We start from the raw sequence: 21,981 nt of genomic DNA, 5'->3' as shown, positions 1-21,981 counted from the left end.
CCACATTCTGAGAGCTTTTATGCCTCATCCTCAGAGCTGTGGGGAAGGAAACTAGATATTGGTGGGAAGGAGAGGGAAGAGGCTCAGTGAGGAGAATGGTGGGGGGAGAACAGAAATGATGACCTTTCCTTGCCTGTGTCTCCTCCCTTTCAGAGTGGAAGATGGCCCTTTACCAACCTGGTGAGTGAATGACTGTGTTCCCTGGGACAACACACAGGGGCCTGGCTCCCTTCTTCTCCAGCTCTTGACTGGGGGACATCTGTCTGGGTAATACAAGGTCCCCACAGTGTGCCCATCTGCTGCCAAGAGAGCCAGGGACAGCTGCTGCCCTGGGCTTCCCCAGGTCTGTGGGGAAGGAGAAGGCATTAGGGGTGGAGCTGGGGGCAGGGGCTGGAGGGAGAGGGACGAGGTGACCTGGCCCAGCTGCTGCCCCTCCTACCCCGACCAGAGGCAAGGCAGCTCAATGATGCTGCCCAAGGGGACGGATTCCTGGGCAAAGAGGGCGGGGCAGGTGGGGAGTGAAGGTCACATAGAGCCCAGCACGGCCCCAGCACAGCAGAGACCTGGTTCCTATGGTCACACCACATGTTTCCTCGACGCCGGGCCTTGGGCTCAGTGTAGCTCACATTCTGTGTGATTCTGCCCTAAAGATGAGTGCTTTTATTCCCATGTTACAGACATCACATTGAGACTGTGACATTACATAGCATGTGTGTGTGTGTGTGTGTGTGTGTGTGTGTGTGTGAGTGTGTGTGTGTGAGTGTGTGTGTGTGTGAGAGTGTGTATGTGTGAGTGTGCGAGTGTGTGTGTGTGTGTGTGAGAGTGTGCGTGCGCGTGTGTGTGAGTGTGCGTGTGTGTGTGTGTGAGTGTGTGTGTGCGCACGTGTGTGTGTGCGTGTGTGTGAGTGTGTGTGTGAGTGTGTGTGTGTCTGAAAAGATACTGTGCAGAAAAGGAAGTCATCCAGTGTCAGGTCCAGCCTGAAGATTGAACCGGGCTGAGGTAGGGAGGTGGGATTTGAGAAGAGAAAGAAAGACAGGACAGCGGGATTCGGGAGGTCCACAGCTCTCGAGAAGCTCTGGACACTTTTATTAGCAGTACAGTGCTTTTTATACATAAGACACTAAGCAGGGAATCACTCACAAGGAAAACATTCTTTGTTTCTCTAGAATCACTACTGGAGGGATAAGTTGAAGGACAGGTTTCTTGTTACAATAAATCTCACTAGTTGGATACATATTTCTTGGTAAGCCATGAAAGTAGCTCTTATCCTACTGATAGCAGTCATATAAACAAACCCTGGGAAAGGAAGGAATCTGTGCTGCATTAGTGTAGGGAGCAGTTATAGGGGTAAGCCTCAGACTGACCTGCTCTGTAGGCAGGGGTTGCTCTCGTTATACTGATTAGTTGCCATCCAAACAGGCCTGGGAAATCTGTGTGGGTAGGGTGCCAGCCTTGCTAGCCCCTACAGGTGCAAGGACCTTGTCAGCTTACAGCCCGTTCCCCACAATCCAACTCAGGAGGGTAGACCAGGGGCTGGGGCCCTTGGAATCCATGTGACTCTGCAGCACAGGTGGGCACAGTCCTTCTGGGGTGGAAACAGGAGAAAGATAGAAGGAAGGTGCCACTTGAGAGGTCAGGTTAGGCAGACCTCAGCCTTTCTCACAGTCCCCTTCCTGACTGAACACCTGGCCCTGTGGTTTCTCTTGCCTTTGCTGAGGGGTCACACTCAGGGCAGTCTGGGACCCCAGGCTCTGGGCTGGAGTCTCACCAGCCAGACCCAAGCCTTGGAGCCAGAGGCTCTCGTTTCTGGAAACCATGGCTGACCCCACACCATTGGAACTCTCTGCAGCGGACGTGACTCTGGATCCAGACACTGCACACCCCTCCCTCCTTATTTCTGAGGACCAGAGGAGCCTGAACTATACAGAAGCAAGGAAGAGCCTGCCAGACAACCCCAAGAGATTTAAATATCGTTTCTGTGTGCTGGGCCGTGAGAGCTTCTCATCAGGCAGACACTTCTGGGAGGTGGAGGTGGGGGACAGGACACAGTGGAATTTAGGGGTGTGTAGAGAGCATGTGGAGAGAAAAAAATATGTTAAAATAACACCCCAGAATGGATTCTGGACAATAGGACTGTTCAAAGGGCATAACTTTCTTGCTCGAACAGATCCCTGGACCAAACTTACAATTGCCAACCCTCCTGAAAGAGTGGGGGTCTTCCTGGACTATGAGAACGGGGAGGTCTCATTCTATGATGCCATCGATGGAGTCCACATCTTCACCTTCTCACAAGCTTCCTTCTCTGGGCCTCTGTCACCTCTTTTCAAGGTTTGCAAATGGGAGCCCACTGCCTTGACCATTTGCCCAGCACTGAAAGGAGTAGGGAGTTCCCTTATGTCTGACCCACTGCCTGGCCCTTCCCTGGAGACCTCAGTGGCCTCAGGCTCAGCTGATGGCAATGAAGACCCTCAGGAAGGTCAGTCTTTGCTTCCCCCTGCCCAGCCCTGAGCTGAGGGCCTGCTTAACAGCAAAACCTCAAGCAGGAACATACTTACTAAAAACTCACTGAGTGAAGCACTTTCCTAGTTATCTTTCAACTTTTCCACATGACAGATGAAGAGACCTGGGTGCAGGAAGTTAACTTTCCAAAGTGACTCAGCTCCCTTCCTGCAAACATAGCTCACACTCACGGATAACACAGAATGTGGTGGGTGCTGGGCTAAAGGCTTCAGGTGACTTTCACTCACCAATCCTCACAGCACCCCTGTGAGGGGGCCTCACTGAACATGTGGAAAGGGAGTCAGGACCCAGGAAAGTGACATGTAATTCATGCAGGAAGCAGTGCTGCTGGGAGGTGTTTGACCTCTGACCCTCCCTCTACCTCCAGTCTGTTCCTTTGCAGCCAGTGTTCCTGTTGGTCATGGTCATGGGCAGCCTGAGGTTCCCTCTCTGGGCCCCAGGGTGAAGGTCACTGTAGGTGACTAGGAAGGCCACACCCCACCTGGTTCCTTCAAGGGGGACTGTCAGAGCCATGGCCCACTGCTCCATTGGCTGGCTGTCCATGATGACGTCGTCCACAGAACGAATTCACAGTGACCACATCACCCGGGGCTGAGAAGGGACTAGAGGCCAAACTCCTCACCAGCTTGTGACCTGTGACCATGAAGCTGAACCAACCCTCCAGCTTCATCCCTGAAGCTCACGTGTGAGGCATGAATTGGGGGAGGGAGCCAGGTGAACTGCAGTGGACTTTTTATCACACTGTAGCCCCATCTCCAGGAAAGGGACACTCCACGCTGAGCATGTGTTGATGTTCCCGGAGGTTCTTTAACTGTTGGGTCCTGGGGAAGAGCCACTCCATCACCATCACTGTGATTGGTCACGACCGGGTCCCCTCCCCCCGGCAGGTGGTTGTCAGGTTACATTTGTTAAATAAATTGGTTAATAATCTTCACTCTGCCAATGAGCTTCTTCTATATATTCACCCCCACAGTTTATTTCCACAGTTCCCTCCTTGCCACACATTCACAAAATCCTTATTGGATTAGCTTTGTATGCTGCTGTAATAAAACCATAAATTTCATGACCTAATGCAGCACAGATTCCACACTTCACATTTATGCAGGTGAGAACCCCAGCGTGGCATGGCCCAGCTGACATCCAGGTGTCTGCAGGCTGGGCTCCTTTCTGGAGGGTCTAGGGAGCATTGTGATTCTTGCTAATTCTGGTTGTTGGCAGAATTGAGTTCCCTGCAGTGGTGGGACCGAGGGTGCCATTACTGGCTGGCTGTCAGAAGAAGCTGGGAACCCTCCAGCCTGGGAGCATCTGGAGTTGTTGTCCCAGGAGGCAGATGTGAGGGTACAAGTCAGGTGAATGGAATGGCCTGGGGAACAGAGTCCAGTCCTGTAATAACTGCTAGTGGGACTGTTGCTCGTGCGCTGACTGCAGTGTCGAACTTAGTCAGAAGGTGATGGAGGCCTCCAGAGAACGCATTTAGGCACAGGTGGGGAATGCTGTGAAATGTGCCTTGGGAAGATTATGCTAGAACCATGATAGGCAAACTGCAGCTGGAGAGCCACATGCGGCTCTTTGGCCCCTTGAGTGTGGCTCTTGCACAAAATACCACGGCCTGGGCGTATCTATTTTGAAGAAGTGGTGTTAGAAGAAGTTTAAGTTTTAAAAATTTGGCTCTCAAAAGAAATTTCAATCGTTGTTGTTGATAATTGGCTCTGTTGACTAAGGAGTTTGCCGACCACTGTTCTAGAAGAAATGTACACAGTGGCTCAATGGGGTCCGTGGGGCCCAGGAAGGGAGCATCGGGTGGGTGTGGGGTGCTGGGCCCACCAGACTATCACCTGGCAGGCAGAGCCTTTGCTGGCTGCCATGGTCCGTTCACCGTCTCCTGAGAGAGAAAGGGCTTTGGCCTGTCACTCAGTCTCCCAAGGACTCTCACTGAACGTTTTCTGAATGAGTCACAAGTATCCATAACAACTGCTGTCTGGCTCTGTTCTTTACCCCACGGCCTCTCCTGGTGTCCCCCAATATCTTCCCTGCCCCACAAGTCTAGCAACTTGAATGAAATTCTTTGGCTTTGGGAAGAGGGTACTTACATTCACCTCAACATATGCCTGCCCCAACCCCAATCACACACACATACACACACACACACACACACACACACACGCATGCACCCATACACACACGCACACACTACCATTGCCTCTGAAAAGAGAAAAAGGAAATAAAAAGGCCAGATAATCTCAAAAGGCTATTAACTGTGCATTTTTCATGTTTAAGCAATTTATTCATATTCTACCTAGAAATTAGTCAGGACTAGACTTGGCCCAGGGATCTAGAAATGTTTTCTCTGTCCAGGGCCGGTGTTCATATTTTGGCTGTGCGGACCACGGGGTCTCCTCCACAGCCCCTCTTGTAGCACAATCTTAGATGGAAGGGTTGGCTGCTTCTGGTAAACCCTATGTACGGGCTGACATTTGAATTTCATAGAATTGGGCCGTGTCGCTCAATAAGTTTAGTTTCCCTGTGTCTCTGGAACAGGAAAGACCAGTAGGAGGAGGGCTGCAGAGTGCCGCTGCCTCCTAAACTCGGGACTTAGTTGTTAACTGAGAAATCTTTATTGTTTAAGCCAATAACACAATCTGACGGACACCCCAGGGTGGTGGTTGGAGAGCTGAGGCCTTCAGAGCCTCAAGCCCATTCTCCCACACCTACCACCCTCATCAACGTCAGTCTTCTCTCTCTCCCTCACGTGTGTGTAGTAAAATATGAAGTGAAACAGCTCAGAGATGAGGCTTTGCAGGGGCGATGGTATCACAGCCGAGTTAAATCCAGAGAGGGCTTCTCACCGACCACCTAGTGGATTCCCGTCATCTGCTGCATTTAGCAGGAACCCAGGGCTGACCCAGCTTCTTCTTCATGGGAAACGGGAGAAAGACTCGCTTCTCAGGGAGAACCACATGAGAATGAAGGCGGAGACAGAGCTATGCTCCCACCACCAGGAAATGCCAAGACTGCCCGGAACCCCTGCCGCTAGGGCACAAGTCGGACCACCCTGTGGGGATGCGGAGCTCAGGCTTCCCGCCTCCAGAACTGAGAAACAATTGTCTGGTTTTGAAGCCGCCCCGTTGGTGGCACTTTGTGCAGCGAGACAGACGGAGGGAACAGTGCTCAGCTGCACAGTGGCTGCCACGGTGTGCGGTGTGGAGAGATCCAGGCAGAGATGGGGACGGAGGGGAAGAAATCTTAGCCCGTGTACTTCACCTTCTGCATCAGCAAACTCTCCGGGCTGCCTCGTACCCCGTGAAAGGTTCTTAAACATTAGCATGAAGAGAAGTACATTTGTTTCACTTTCAAAATTAACAATCCGTGTCAAAGAGGAAGCTGCCACTGGACACTCCCCAGGGACCAGTCTATTTTCTGGAAATCAAGGCGGGGGGTCCATAAAGGGGAGATGGGCACATGTGCAGTGAAGACGGGGTGATGGAGGAAAGGGGCTCGCCTGTCAGTCTAACCTGGGAACAGAGGTCATTGGCTACAAGGGTGCACCCCAATGCAAGCCCCTGAAAGTCAGTGAATACACAGACACCAAAGAATTCTCTCTCTGTCTGCAGAGGGGGGCCCGTGGGCAGAGGCGGAGCAGGAAGGCACGTGGGGAGAGCGAACCCTACAGACTCGCACCAAAAGCTTCCCTCTTCCTCTCCTCTCCTCCCCTGTTGGCGGCCAGTCAGCCTAGGGGAGCTGCAGCTGCAGGTGAGGCCTGTGCGGGCTCGCGAGGGTGGGGAGCCCGAGGCGCCGTTCCCCGGGAGCGGGCAGGCACGTCCCGGCTCTGGGAGGGAGTTGGGGGCCTGCGCGCTGGGACGGGCCTGGAGAGGAGGGGGCTGCCCCTCCCCACTGCTGAGTGGGGCGGTGCGGGGTGGGGGTGGGGGTGGGGGTGGATTCCTAGCCCAGACCCCATCCCAGGAGCAGGTGGGGACTCCGGCTCCGACCAGGGTGCCGGATCTTGGGGGACAGGAAGCAGCATCTGGGCCCGCCCCGCAGCGAGTTCCTGGCTCGCTTGTGGGGGTGGGGGGAGGCGGGGTGCGGGTGGTGAGAAAACTGACCAGGGCCGGATGGGTGAGGCACCCAAAACTTGGGGAGAGTGGAAGGCAGAGAGAAAGACGGAGAAACATCCATGTGAGATAACGGACCGGGGAGGAGCCTGCAGTCAGGGTCTGTGCCCTTGGCTGGAACTGAACCTGGGACCCTTTGGTCCACAGGTCGATGCTCTATCCACTGAGCAAACTGCCTAGTGCAAAATACATTTAATTTTCAAAATTGAGCCACGAACTATTAGAGTGTATACATATTTCTTTGGGACACCCCGTAAAATATAAAACTCAGGTAGTGCACTGAGATTATATATATATATATATATATATACATACACATACATGTATATTGCATATAAATATATATATATATATGATCTACGAAATAGATCCAGAAATATTTACATTCGTGTGAAGCAAAGTAAAAGATTACCATTGTAAATTATATAAATTTTATTTTCTGAGTCTTTTCATTTTAAAATTGTTTATAACAAGGAATAAAATGCAATAACCGTCCCTGAAAATAAGTGGAAATATATTCCCCTCTCTGAGAGCTTAAAATTTCAAACGTTCAGATAATTCAGAGAGTGCAGGGAGCAGAGGCCTCCAGCTGCTGCTCTGAGTGCAGTGGGAGCCCCTGGAGGCTGAGGGGAGGCGTGAAGTGAGGGAGCAGGAACCTTAGGGCTGTGGTGTGGAGCTTAGACTGAGGGGCCCCATGGAATCGGGGCTCAGAGAGGGGGGTCCTGTGTTAATCAGAGTGAGATGCTGGAGGCACAGACAGGCTGTTGCAGGAAGTGTGGACAAGGGGAAGCTTGTGAGTACAGTGGACAGCAGAGCCCAGGACATCCAGGAGGCCAGGGCCAAGGGTGGTACACGTAAGGTTCATACTTTAGGGTGGTTTTCCATGTTGGAGTCAAAGGTGAAGAGACTCCCAAGCAGACATTTCAGAGGAGGCTCTGGGGTCACCAGTGATGGTGGGTACACCGGGTGTCGGCCCTGGGGAGGCAGAGGTCTCATGTGGATTCTCCATCTTCCTCCAGGTCGTCATTTCTACCCACTCCTTCTGGTGTCTCTCTGTCTGCACAACAGCCCACAATGCTGAGGTCACTGGCCTTCCATCTGAATCTCCTCCCCGTCTGCCTCGCCTTGGTCCAGCTGCTCACGCCCTGCTCAGGTAGGGAGCATCTGCATTTATGTACCTGGAGCAGTTACCTCTAATGCCCAGTCAGAACCTTGGACTCCTCCCCACACCTGGGAGGCCCATCCAGACTGTACACCTGTCAGGACTGAGTGCCTGTCTAGGTGTTTCTTACCTCACCCTCCCAGCCTGGGACACCCCCTTACCCCCTGGCCTCCAGCTCCCTCTGATGGAGCACCCCTTTCTGCTCACCAGCTCAGTTTGCTGTGATTGGACCCCCTGAGCCCATCCTGGCCCTGGTGGGTGAAGACACTGAACTGCTCTGTCACCTGTCCCCAATGATGAGTGCTGAGACCATGGACCTGATGTGGGTGCGATCCGGCCTCAGGCAGGCGGTGCGTGCATATGCAGATGGCAAGGAAGAAACAGAGATAGCAGAGTATCAAGGGAGAACGTCGATTTTAAGAGAGGACATCGCTGAGGGGAAGGCTGCTCTGCGGATTCACAATGTCAGAGCCTCTGACAGTGGAACCTACCAGTGTTATTTCCAAGATGCCGATTTCCTTGCAAAAGCCCAGGTGGAGCTGCAGGTTGCAGGTGAGCCTGAGGGTGTTCTGAGCTCCTTCTGTGGGTCCTGGGGACAGAGGCCACGCCCACCTCAGGCACTTCTGCCTTCACACCAGCAGCTGCCTCCCTCCTCCACCTCTGCTTCTCTGGGCCATTGACAGACACCAGTTCTCCTGCAGGAAGGGCTCCTCCTGAGCCAAGTGAAGACGCCCCTCCTGCAGCCTCCAGGGTCTGATAGGGGACTGGGGGAGGGTCCATGGAAGGAGGGCTTTGCTCTGGATCAGATGCTGTCAGGAGGGTGTGGGGTGTAACTGGTCACTCACAGCCAGGACAGGGGATGATTGCTGGTTGCTGTGGTCTGGACACTGTTCATGTTTTATTCTGTGTTCAGACCTGATGACTGAGTGGACTTGTTTTGTCCTGACCCATCACAGGGACAAAGCATCCTTGTCTGATGCTGCTGTTCCATGACATTGTTCATGTCCAACATCATTTCTCTTTCTCAGGACACAACCCTGCCATTCATAGGAAGGAAGGAAGGTGGGGGTGGGAGGTCCTGGCTCTCTCCCTGCAGGGCCTCCTCAGCCAGCTTCAGTCCCTTCCTGAGACCACAGCTCCTCTTAAGAAATCCCTCCCTACAGGTCTGGGTTCTTGCAAGTCTTCAAAAGGCTTTCTCCTACCTCCCTTGGGTTGAGAGTTTAGGGACTGGTGATAACAGCTCACTGTTCCTGGCCCTGGGTCAGCTCTCTTCCATGTAGTTGTTCTCCTTCCACAACCACAAAATAAACTTCCCCTGAGTCCAAGGACCCGAAAAAAGGCTGTAAACTCTAGATTAATGATATCAAGAGTTCACCACGGTGACTTTCATACAAGGAAGAGCTTGGGCAGCAGCAATAGAACGTGCATACATACTCCCCACCACCTGGCAAAGCCTCAAGCTCACACAGGACAGGCAGGATAGATAGGGGACGGGGGCATGACCCGCCCAGATAAGGGGGAATGACTTACATGCTTAGGGCGGGTGAGGGCCAGTTCCAGGAACCAGCACCGGGCAGGGGGAGGGGTCCAAGTGTCTCTGAGGGCATGTGTGGGAAGCAGTCTCTGTTCTGGCCCAGGTCCAGCTGGATCCAGCACGAGGGTCCATGAGGGTCAGGCAGTGTTCACCTCATGGAACAGTCTCCCCACACAGCACACGTGGTAAACAGCTCCTCAGTGAACCCTGCCTGCGTGATCTAGTGGAATGGGCCCCATTCCTGATGGGACCCTCACCAACACAGAGGCCTCCCCATGACTCAGGGTCACTCTTCCTTCCCCAGCCCTGGGCTCTGATCTTCACGTTGAAGTGAAGGGCTATGAGGATGGAGGGATCCGTGTGGAGTGCACATCTGCAGGCTGGTATCCGAAGCCCCACATAGAGTGGAGAGGTGACAGGGGAGAGAGCTTGCCTGCCATGACAGCACCTGTGGCTACAGATGGAGAGGGTCTGTATGCAGCCACGTCATCTGTGATCCTGAAAGGCGGCTCTGGAAAGGGGGTCTCCTGTGTCATCAGAAACCCCCTGCTGAACCAGGAGAAGACAGCCAGGGTCTCCATTGCAGGTGAGTGCCCGGCCCCACACTGTGCTCAACTGTGGCTGCTGGGAGAAGGAGGCCTGACTGTCTGCTGCTGACCTGGGTCTTTGCAGTGAACATAAGGCTCAGAGCAGGGATCTGGGTGTCCTTTGCCCCATGAAGCTGTTTATGTCACCTTTTCTGAGCATCCCAGCTGCCACCCACTGGGACAGGCAATGGGATGGGGAAATGGTAAACGTCAGCAAACACATGACAAAGTGGGGAAAATATGTGCAGACATGTCCTGGAGAAAGGGCTAATCTCCTCAAACATAGAACAGCTCAGTAGAAAAAGGAATGGTTCCCAGAAGGAAATACCTCAGGAAAGGGTATCCTGTTCTCCAAACAGGGAGATGTTTTCACCTGTGAGATTGGCAGCAAACAAAACCATGTCGTTGGTAACACTGATGGCAGGATTGTGGGGAGACAGTCAGTCTTTGATGTTTGTTGCTATTATTTGGTATATTTTTGTATAAATTGACACAGCTTATATCCGGGTGCAGTAGAACAATCTTAATCCAAACTATTTATTTATTGACCCAAACTCCCTGTTCTAGGAATTTATCTGACAGATCAGCTCGGGGTTGTGTGAAATGACTGAAGGACAAAGTTATTTCTTAAAAAAAATATTTTTATTGATTTGAGACAGGAAGGGAGAGGGGGAGAAAGAGAGGAACATCTATGATGTGAGGGAGTCATAGGCAGGCACCTGCATGCCCCACACTGGGGAACAAACTCACAGCTCAGGCATGTGCCTTTGGTCTGAATCAAACCTGGGACCCTTCAGTCCACAGGCAATGTTCTATCCACTGAGCCAAACCAGCGAGCACACAAAGTTATTTCTCAGTGCATCAGTTATAATAACAAAACGTCAGAGACAGTGCAAATGCCACTCATGGGGACTCCTGTGCAGAGGAGGAAATTCTGTACTGTTCTCCACAGTGGCTGCACCAGTCTGCATTCCCACCAGCAGTGCACGAGGGTTCCTTTTTCTCCACGTCCTTGCCAGCACTTGTCATTTGTTGACTTGTTGATAATAGCCATTCTGACAGGTGTGAGATGGTACTGCATTGTTGGTGTGATTTGCATCTCTCTGATGATTAGTGACTTTGAGCAGGTTTTCATATGTCTCTTGGCCTTCCTTCTGTCTTCTTTTGAAAAGTGTCTATTTAGATCAGTTGCCCATTTTTTTATTGGGTTGTTTATCTTCTTTTTGTTAAGCTGCATGAGTTCCCTGTAAATGTTGGAGATTAAACCCTTATTGTTGATATCATTGGCAGATATGTTCTCCCATGCAGTGGGCTTTCTTGTTTTGTTGATGGTTTCCTTTACTGTGCAAAAGCTTTGTATTTTGATGTAGTTCCATTTGTTTATTTTTTATTTAGATTCCATTGCCCTAGGAGCAGTATCAGGGAATCAAATGTTTTTTCTGCATCAATTGATATGATTATGTGATTTTTGTCTCTCAGTTTGTTTATGTGCTGTATCACATTTATTGATTTGTGGAAATTGTACCATACTTGCATCCCCGGAATAAATAAAACTTGGTCATGGTGTATGATCTTTCTAATGTAATGCTGGATCCGATTTGCTAGAATTTTGTTGAGGATTTTAGCATCTATGTTCATTTTGGCCTGTAGTTCTCTCCCCCCCCCCCCTCTCCTATCTCTCTCTCTCTCTCTCTCTCTCTCTCTCTCTCTCTCTCTCTCTCTCGGTGTCTTTATCTGGTTTTGGAATTAGGGTAATGCTGGCTTCATAGGAAGAGTTTGGAAGTGTATATTCCTCTCAAAATTTTTGGATAGTATGAGGAGGATAGATTTTAGTTCTTCTTTGAATGCTTGGTAGAACTCCCCTGTAAAGCCATCTGGACCAGGGCTTTTGTTTGCTGGAAGATTTCTGATCAGTGCTTCAATTTCTTCGGTGGTTACCGGGCTATTCAGGTTATTTTATTCTTCCTGATTGAGTTTTGGGAGCTTGAATTTTTCTAAAAATATGTCCATTTCATCTGGGTTGTCCATTTTGTTGGAGAGTTAGTTGTTCATTGTATTTTTTAATAATCTTTGTATTTCTGTGGGATCGGTTGTAACTTCACCTCTTTTGTTTCTGATTTTGTTTATTTGGGTCCTCTCTCTTTGTTTCTTGGTGAACCTGGCTAGAGGTTCATTAATCTTGTTTCTCCTTTCAAAGAACCAACTGTTGGTTTTGTTGATCTTTTGTATTGTGGGGTTTATTTGTGTGTCTCTATGTCATTTATCTCTGCTCTCATCTTTATTATTTCCTTCCTTTGACTTATGCTGGTCTTTTCTTGTTGCTCTCTTTCTAACTCTTTGAGTTGTAGGGTTAAATAATTTATTACAATTTTTTCTTGTTTTTTGAGGTAGGCCTGTAGAGTTATGAAATTTCCTCTCAAGACTGCTTTTGCTGTGTTCCATAGATTTTGGATTGTTTTGTGTTCATTGTTGTTTGTTGCGATGATGCTTTTTTATTTCTTCTTTGATCTCTTTGGTAACCCAATCATTGTTTAATAGCATGCTATTTAGCCTGCACGTATTTGTTTTTTCATTGTTTTTATTGTAATTGATTTCTAATTTTATAACAGTATGATCTGAGAAGATATTTGATATGATTTCTATCTTCTTGAAGTTGAAGAGACTTTGCCTGTGCCCCAATATGTGGTCTATCTTTGAAAATGACAGGTGTGCACTTGAGAAGAATGTGTATTTTGTGGCTTTGGGGTGAAATGCTCTGAAGATGTCAGTTACTTCCATCTGATCTAGTGAGTCGTTTAAGATTGATGCTTCTTTGCTGATTTTTTGTTTAGAGGATTTATCCAGTGGTGTTAGTGGGGTATTAAAGTTCCCTACTTTGACTGAATTGCTGTCAATCTCCCCCTTGGTATCTTCCAGAAATATTTTAATGTATTTGGATGCTCCTGTATTGGGTGCCTATATGTTTACCAGAGTTATATCTTCTTGTTGTACTGCTCCCTTTAGTATTGTAAAGTGGCCTTCCTTATCTCTTGTTATGGCCTTCACTTTGAGGTCTAATTTGTCAGATCTAAGTATTGCTACCCCACTTTTTTTTTTTTTTCATTTTGACTCATCTGAAAAACCTTTTTCCATCCCTTCACCATCAGTCTGTGTAAGTCCCTTGTTCTGAGGTGGGTCTCCTGTAGACTGCAGATATGTGGGTCATGTTTTCTTATCCATTCAGCTATCCTATGTCTTTTGATTGGGGCATTTAATCCATTTACATTTAAAGTTATTATTGACAGGTACTTGTTTGTCACCATTTTATTCTTCATGCCCGTGTTCCTTCTTCCCTTCCAATTTCTTCTTTTTACAGAAGACCCTTTAGCATTTCTTGCATTGCTGATTTGGTGGTAATAAACTCCCTGAGTTCTTTTTTGTCTGTGAAGCTCCTGATTTCCCCCTCAACTTTGATTGATAGCCTTGCTAGGTATAGAATTCTTGGATTCCTACCCTTCCTTTGCATGACTTTGTATATGTCCTTCCATTCCCTTCTGTCCTGATGTGTTTCTGTTGAGAAATCAGTTGATAGTCTGATGGGAGATCCCTTGTAGGTATTTTTCTGTGTCTCTCTGGCATCCTTTACGATTCTTACTTTGTCGTTGGTGTTTGCCAATTTCATTATAATGTGCCTTGGCATCGGTCTTTTGGGGTTCATTTTGTTTGGGACTCTGTGAGCTTCTTAGACTTCTGTGAGTTTTTTCTTTCCAATATCAGGGAAGTTTTCTGTCATTATTTCTTCAAACAGGTTTTCCTCCCTTTTATGCGGATGTTGTTTCATTTCGTGTTGTCCCAAAGTTCCCTTAGGCTCTCCTCCTATTTTTTAATTTTTTTTTTCTTCTAGTTGATGCTCTGCTTGGGGATTTTTTCCTATCTTGTCTTTAGGTCACTGATGCTGTCCTCCACTTCTTCTAGTCTACTGTTGATGCTTTCTATCATGTTTTTATTCCAGCTATGTTCTTCATTTCTTCTTGGTTCTTCTTCATTTCCTCTTGATTCTTACACATATTGTTGAATTTGTCTTCCATCCTTTTCAGCGTCCTTATGACCATTGCTCTTAAGTCTTTCTCTGACAAATTGCTTGCCTCATTGCATTCACTTCCTTTTCTGGTGATTCCGTCTTTTCTTTTGTATGGGGGCTGTTTGTCTCCCCATGTTTGTTCCTCTCAGCGTGTTTCGTTATGTAGTTCTCTCTCTCCTGCATTGACTTAAAGACACAAAATACAACACAACAAGACACAACACACAGGGCACCAAACACAAATGGATTCACGATACCAATAACCCAGATAAAGTGGACCACCAGAGAAAGGAGAATTAGGGGAGAGAAAAGAGTGCAAAAGGTAAAAATGTAAGAAAGAAAAGAAAGACAAAAGAAGGGGGGGAAATATATGTATGTGGGGAGAAACTCCAAAAACAAAACAGAACAACTAATCCAAAAAATGCAAACAACAAACACCCAAACAACAAACACTGAGATGAATCTGAAGAGGCAGAGCTTATTTCTCTCTCTAGGCACAGGGGTCCTCAAACGTTGTAAACAGGGGGCCAGTTCACTGTCCCTTAGACCGTTGGAGGGCCGGACTATAGTTTAAAAGAAACTATGAACAAATTCCTATGCACACTGCACATATCTTATTTTGAAGTAAAAAACAAAACGGCAAAAACACCTGCATGTGGCCCGCGGGCCGTAGTTTGAGGACGCCTGCCTAGGGGATCTCTGACCTTTCTGTCCACAGATTGCCTCACCAGCTGTGTTTAATTCTCCAATTCTGGTTGGGTGTTATTTGCTGCAGCTGTTTCTTCCTTCTCCTGTGTGAGAAAGTTCAAGACCCATCTGTGTATTTGGCTGCCACCTTTTCTTCCCTGGACAAACTTTTTAGGTGCCCGTGGCCTGGGAGGCTGGAGTCTCTGTGTTCGTGGGTTCGCAGCTGATGGAGCTGGTCCCTGGGCGTTGTGGTTGTAGGGTCCTGGGAGGATCTGAGGTCTCCCTGGTTGAAGGTAAGGCTGGACTTCCGATCACAGCCGTCCTCCCCTTCAAGATAGTGTTGTCTCTGCAGCAGAGCTGGACGCACCAGGAGAGATTCCAGCAGCAGTAGAGGCTGCCCGGCCAGGGGAGCCTGGTCCTCCAGTCCCCGACAGCCCTGTGGAATATAGCTGTCCCCCACACATACAGACACTCCATGCACATCCAGGCACTCTCCTTTCACTCTCTCACTCACATACTATCTTGCAGCCTGCCATCTCATCGGCTGCCATCTTGGATCTCGAAGATAGTTATGTTTTTAAAATGAATAAATCTTGCATGGCACTGCTGTTGTGTTAGGGACTTAAGAAGCATTAATTTAATGTTCTTGCCGATTAGGACACTGGGAATAGAAAGGCTAAGTCATTAGTTCAAGGTCATAGAGCTGCTCAGCAGAAGACCCGGAATATGAACCCAGCCCTCCAGCCCCAAAAGTCACCTTCTGACTGATGAGACATGATAAAGGGGGGAGGAGGGTGTGAGTGGAGAAGATACTCCAATGACTTTGTATGTACTTTATATTCGAACTATTCCCATATGAGAGCCAGACATTAGAACACTAGTCTACATGACGGGTAGAGTTTGGGGCACTTTGGGAAGAGAAATATCACTTCCCAAGAGACCCCAGTGACCCCTTCAGGCCAGTGGCTGAGGCTTTCCCTCTGCAGATCGCGTCTTCTCCAGAACGAAGCTCTGGCAGGTGGCCATGGGGGTGACCATTCCGATTCTGCTGGGGCTCCTAGTGGGGGCGGCGTTCTCATGGTGGCGACAGCAGAAGAGAATCCAGGCCTTGAGGCAGTGGGAGCGAAGCGCCAAAGGTGAGGCCTGGTTGCAGGTGGGTGGGACCTCCCCGCCCCCGGCCCCCCACCCACCACGCTCGTCCCCCTTTCTGTCCCCATGACAGCACCTTCTCTTTCTGCTTATTTTCAGAGACACTACAGAAAGAGCTCAGTAAGTCCCGATCCCCCTGCCAGGAGGGTTCTGGGGTCCCTGGTTACCCGCCTCACCGACCCCTCCCTTTTCCCCTGCAGAGAGAAGGAAGAAGAAGTACCTGGCTGGTGAGTACCTGGACCCACATCTGAGACTCTCTGCTGGGATCTGTCCAGCCCCTTCCTCACCCCTGACTGCCCAGGGGAAGGAATGAGGATGCTGATGGGGAGGTCGGGCAGGGTTTCCTCCCTGGAGAAAGGGGTCAGGCTCTCTCCACCAGGCTGCTCACACTCAGATGTCCAGGGAACCCCAGAAAGGAAAGGGGGAGACGGACTCAGGATGGGAGGTCCTCCCTCCCTGGCTGCTCTACAGGATCTATAAGCTGTTGAGAGGAAACCGGAAGGAGAGAGAACATTCTCTTCAAGAGGAGGGGCTGGTGTCAGTTGTCTCAGATTTATCATAACTGCGCAAAAGCAGTGTCTGAAATTCTCTCATGAAGTCGCCCAATTCTTTTTGGAAATAGGCAGGAAAACATGCAGATTGAGGTGGATGGGTTCTAGCACACACATGCATACACGTATGCACACGGCAAGCCTAGCCAGGTACAGGAGTAAGACAGGCACCTCGGATGCTAGGGGCATGGGATCCATGACCCCAGTGGGTACCTGGCCCACGGACAGCACCGCACCCTGTGTATAGTAGGATTCTCCTTCTCCCTTAGAGGAAGGCTTCTCATTGCCACACCCCAATGGCCAGCATCACTGCAATTGATGGTCATTATTAAGGAACAGAAGGGGGACTTTCACACAAGCCCTGTGAAGCTGAGGCAGATCTGACCATAGACCCGGCTCCTCAGTGACTAAGTGGCTCATGGGAGGAGCACAGGGTGGACATGCTGGGCACAGGGATGGTTCTCAGGTTGGCATGTCAGAGATGGATGGCACAGAATTTCATCACGCTACTCAGAATGTTGTGCAATTTAAAACTTATGAATTGCTTATTTCTGGAATTTTCCATTTAATATTTTCCAACTGTGGTTGACAGAGGGTAACTGAAACTTCAGGAAGGGAGACGATGGTTAAAGGTGACTGCTGTTCAGACACGTACAGGACAGACCTGCAGGTGCAGCTGGGAAAGCCCCACTTGTGCTTGTAGGCCATTAGGTGCAGGTGACCTTAAAGAGGAGGGAGAGCAGGGAACTGAACAGGCAGAGGGAGGGAGGTGGGGGTCAGCAGGGAGAGAGAGGAAAGGACTCAGAAAGGACAGGTGAGGTGACTGCTGTCTTCCTTTGCGGGTGACAGGGCTCAGGCCTATCCTGGTGAGTGACTCGTGCTCTCTGGTCCTGGCACCTGTGTACAAAGCCCTTCAACCCTTTCTGTGCTGGTGAGGGATCCTCAGACCCTGCTCAGAGCTCATGTTCTGGGAGGACCACCCTGCCTTTCCTGACCCCCAGAGAGGACCTTCCAGCTCCAGCGTCCCCTCACCTGCTGCCACACACGCCCACTCCTGGGCAAAGCCTGGCTCTGTCACCCACAGCCCCAATGTGATGGAGGGAAGCCCACATTCTGAGAGCTTTCATGCCTCATCCTCAGAGCTGTGGGGGAAGGAAACTAGATATTGGTGGGAAGGAGAGGGAAGAGACTCAGTGAGGAGAATGGTGAGGGGAGGGAGAGAAGAGAATGATGAGCTTTCCTGGATGGCCCTTTACCAACCTGGTGAGTGAATGACTGTGTGTTCCCAGGGAGAACAACAGAGGGGCCTGGCTCCCTTTTTCTTATCCAGCTATTGATTGGGGGACATTGGAGTCTGTGGCATGATGTCCCCACAGTGTGCCCATCTGCTGCCAAGAGAGCCAGGGACAGCTGCTGCCCCTGGCTTCCCCAGGTCTGTGTGGGAAGGAGGAGGCATGAGGGGTAGAACTGGGGGCAGGGGCTGGTGGGAGAGGGAAGAGGTGACCTGGCCCAGCTGCTGTCCCTCTGGCCCTGAGCCTCCTCAAGGTGTGCTGTGTCTCTGAGTCCCTTTGAGATAATGGTGGTCAATCCTACTTATGTGAGGTCGGAGGTAAGACTAGACTAAGTGATGAGTGTGTGTTCATCGAAACTCCTAGAGGGAAGTGATGGTGTGTTCGTGATGGGTGTGTGTCTGACAGTAATGACCACAGTGAGGAGAAGGTTCATAAAAACCTAAAAACAATGTAGGCTACTCCTTATATTATGAAAGACCATATTATAGATTCATTTACTCACAGGGGCATGGGGTTGGAGCCACTTAGTCACTGTGTGTTAGTCTGCACAGACTATTCACCACTAACGGATCTGTTACAGTACATCTTTAACACATAACTCAGGTACTAATGATTGACAGGACAAAGGGACAAGGAGTGTGGCAGCTCCCCATCCCTCCTGTGGTCTTGTGGTGGGTGGTTCTTTATAATCGATACCATCACGTTTGGTGTTGACCTCCACTGTCATGTCATTCTAGTGTTACTAACAAAACTGTTCATGGCTACATTTTAAGGAATATACATCATCATCACCCTGAAGGCTTTGGTGTGCCTGCTAAGAACAGTGAGGTTGGTCAAAGGTTACAGCATGAAAAGATGAAAGAAATCAGAGACACAGAGTTGGGTTGGGTTGATTCTGCCATATCTACCCAGTGATTACAGAGGGTTTAGGGAAGGACCTACTTCCAGAGACAGGGGTATTGTAAGAGAAAGCACAAGGATGAGCAGTGCCCCAGGCTCACAACAGTGGGAGCTGTCACCACCCCCAGGCCCAAGGCAGAGGGATGGGGAGCAGTCACTGGAGCCCTGAGGAGGCTGGGGCTCAGGGAGAGGCTCCCTGAGAGAAGGCGTGCTCTGTTGGAGCATCTCCATCACTGGAAGTGGGGAGGATGGGGCTGTGCCTCTCTTTCCCTCACTCCAGTCTTCAGCCAGTACCTGCCCTTGGCCAAAGCCAGCAGGTGACCAGAGGCAGGGAGCCCAGTGATGCTGCCCAAGGAGGACGGATTCCTGGGCAAAGAGGGAGGGGCAGGTGTGAGTGAAGATCACATAGAGCCCAGCACGGCCCCAGCACAGCAGAGACCTGGTCACTATGATCACACTAGATGCTTCCTCAATGCCTGGGTTTCGCTAAATATAGCTCACATTCTGTGTTATTTCACCCTAAAGATTAGTATTTTTATTCCCATTTTACAGATATCACATTGAGACCTGTGACATTACATAGCGCGTGTGTGTGTGTGTGTGTGTGTGTGAGTGTGTGTGTGAGTGTGAGTGTGAGTGTGTGTGTGTGAGTGTGTGTGTGTGAGTTTGTGAGTGTGAGTGTGAGTGTGTGTGAAAGACACCGTGCAGAAAAGGAAGTCGTCCAGCTCAGGAGGGTAGAGCAGGGGCTGGGGCCCTTGGAATCCATGTGACTCTGCAGCACAGGTGGGCACAGTCCTTCTGGGGAGGAAACAGGAGGAAGATAGAAGGAAGGTGCCACTTGAGAGGGCGGGTTAGGCAGACCCCAGCCCTCCTCACCCTCCCTTCCTCACTGAACACCAGGCCCTGTGGTTTCTCTTGGCTTTGCTGAGGGTCACACTCAGGGCAGCTGGGACCCCAGGCTCTGGGCTCAGGTCTCACCAGCCAGACCCAAGCCTTGGAGCCTGAGGCTCTCAGGTCCGGAAACCATGGCTGACCCCACACCATTGGAACTCTCTGCAGCGGACGTGATTCTGGATCCAGACACTGCGCACCCCAACCTCCTTATTTCTGAGGACCAGAGGAGCCTGACCTATAGAGAAGCAAGGCAGAGCCTGCCAGACAACCCCAAGAGATTTCTGTATTGGGACTGTGTGCTGGGCCGTGAGAGCTTCTCATCAGGCAGACACTTCTGGGAGGTGGATGTGGGGGACAGGAAACAGTGGCAATTTGGGGTGTGTAGGGAGAACGTGGAGAGAAAAAAATATGTTAAAATAACACCCCAGAATGGATTCTGGACAATAGGACTGTTCAAAGGGCATGACTTCCACGCTCAAACAGATCCCTGGACCAAACTTACAATTGCCAACCCTCCTAAAAGAGTGGGGGTCTTCCTGGACTATGAGAGGCGGGAGGTCTCCTTCTATGATGCCATCGATGGAGTCCACATCTTCACCTTCTCAGATGCTTCCTTCTCTGGGCCTCTGGGGCCTGTTTTCAGGGTTTCCATAGTGGAGCCCACTGCCTTGACCATTTGCCCAGCTCTAAAAGGAGTGGGGAGTTCCCCTGTGTCTGACCCACTGCCTGGCCCTTCCCTGGAGACCTGAGTGACCTCAGGCTCAGCTGATGGCAATGGGGACCCTCAGGCAGAAGTTCAGTCTTTGCTTCCCCCTGCCTAGCCCTGAGCCGAGGGCCTGCTTAACAGCAAAACCTCAAGCAGGAACATAATTGCTAAAAGCTCACTGAGTGAAGCACTTTACTAGTTATCTTTCAACGTTTCCACATGACAGATGAGGAGATCTGGGTGCAGGAAGTTAACTTTCCAAAGTGACTCAGCTCCCTTCCTGCAAACATAGCTCACACTCACGGATAACATAGAATGTGGTGGGTGCTGGGCTAAAGGCTTCAGGTGACTTTCACTCACCAATCCTCACAGCACCCCTGTGAGGGGGCCTCATTGAACATGTGGAAAGGGAGGCAGGGCCCAGGGAAGTGACATGTAATTCATGCAGGAAGCAGTGCTGCTGGGAGGTGTTTGACCTCTGACCCTCCCTCTACCTCCGGTCTGTTCCTTTGCAGCCAGTGTTCCTGTTGGTCATGGTCATGGGCAGCCTGAGGTTCCCTCTCTGGGCCCCAGGGTGAAGGTCACTGTAGGTGACTAGGAAGGCCACACCCACCTGGTTCCTTCAAGGGGGACTGTCAGAGCCATGGCCCACTGCTCCATTGGCTGGCTGTCCATGATGACGTCGTCCACAGAACGAATTCACAGTGACCACATCACCCGGGGCTGAGAAGGGACTAGAGGCCACACTCCTCACCAGCTTGTGACCTGTGACCATGCAGCCCAACCAACCCTCCAGCTTCATCCCTGAAGCTCACGTGTGAGGCATGAATTAGGGGGAAGGGAGCCAGGTGAACTGCAGTGGACTTTTTCTCACACTGTAGCCCCATCTCCAGGAAAGGGACACTCCACGCTGAGCATGCGTTGATGTTCCTGGAGGTTCCTTTAACTGTTGGGTCCTGGGGAAGAGCTACTCCATCACCATGACTGTGATTGGTCACCACTGTGTCCCCTCCTCCCGTCAGGTGGTTGTCAGGTTACATTTGTTAAATAAATTGGTTAATAATCTTCACTCTGCAAATGAATGTCTTCTATATATTCACCCCCACAGTTTATTCCCAGTTACACAGTTCCAACCTTGCCACATTTTCACAAAATCCTCATTGTATTAGCTGTGCATGCTGCTGTAATAAAAATCACAAATTTCATGACCTAATGTTTGCCGTGGCAGCACAGCCAAGGGTTCGGCGAGCCTGAGGGAGGGCCGGTGAAGGATGAAGAAAAGACAGACAAAGAGAATACGCTGGGCCTAGGTGGGTCTTCTGTGCCTGGCTGAGACCACAGAAAAAGATCCGGACGGCAAGCTGAGCCTTTATTTTATAGTCGGAGGTAAACAAGGTAGTGGTCACCATAGTTGCAATGTTCTTGTGAGTTTCACTTGCTTTGACAGCACTTGCTACACCTCCCACAGCCCATTAGTTACCCAGGAAAGATCTAGGGAGCAGTCACAAGATCAAGCTTAATTATGCTAAGAGGGCTGTGCCCTCTAAGCGGGGACTTATTTGTGGCTTTGCCAGCAGGTCAGTCTGAGGCTTACCCCTATAACTGCTCCCTACACTAATGCAGCACAGATTCCTTCCTTCACATTTCTGTTGGGAGAACCCAGCGTGGCCATGGCCAGGCTGACATCCAGGTGCCTGCAGGCTGGGCTCCTTTCGGGAGGGTCTAGGGAACAGTCTGTTTCTTGCTAATTGAGTTCCCTGCAGTGGTGGGACCGAGGGTGCCATTCCTTGCTGGGGTTCAGAAGAAGCTGGGAACCCTCCAGCCTGGGAG

At 50.2% G+C, this 21,981-nt stretch overlaps 1 protein-coding gene and 1 pseudogene across 4 annotated transcripts; both read left to right on the top strand.

Annotated features, from left to right (window-relative positions):
• Window positions 1-3,498, top strand: part of LOC129147934 (butyrophilin subfamily 3 member A2-like) — a 101,306-nt pseudogene extending 97,808 nt beyond the window's left edge.
• Window positions 174-21,220, top strand: LOC129147933 (butyrophilin subfamily 3 member A2-like). 4 transcript variants are annotated; one of them, XM_054711907.1, is made up of 8 exons: window positions 174-180; window positions 7,649-7,782; window positions 8,002-8,343; window positions 9,630-9,911; window positions 15,646-15,795; window positions 15,908-15,928; window positions 16,009-16,035; window positions 20,779-21,220. In XM_054711907.1, exons 2-8 carry the CDS (start codon window positions 7,704-7,706, stop codon window positions 20,826-20,828), a joined length of 951 nt encoding a protein of 316 aa, XP_054567882.1. In that variant the 5' UTR covers window positions 174-180; window positions 7,649-7,703; the 3' UTR covers window positions 20,829-21,220. The 4 variants fall into 4 exon arrangements, with proteins under 4 accessions (XP_054567882.1, XP_054567881.1, XP_054567883.1 ...); XM_054711906.1 differs by having other exon boundaries at window positions 20,667-20,847; XM_054711908.1 differs by lacking the exon at window positions 20,779-21,220 and adding an exon at window positions 16,629-16,860.
• The last annotated feature ends 761 nt before the right edge of the window (window positions 21,221-21,981 follow it).

The sequence above is a fragment of the Eptesicus fuscus genome, chromosome 22 (assembly GCF_027574615.1).
Source record: "Eptesicus fuscus isolate TK198812 chromosome 22, DD_ASM_mEF_20220401, whole genome shotgun sequence".
NCBI classification, from domain to species: Eukaryota; Metazoa; Chordata; class Mammalia; order Chiroptera; family Vespertilionidae; genus Eptesicus; species Eptesicus fuscus.
This window is presented reverse-complemented; position numbering and strand designations above follow the sequence as displayed.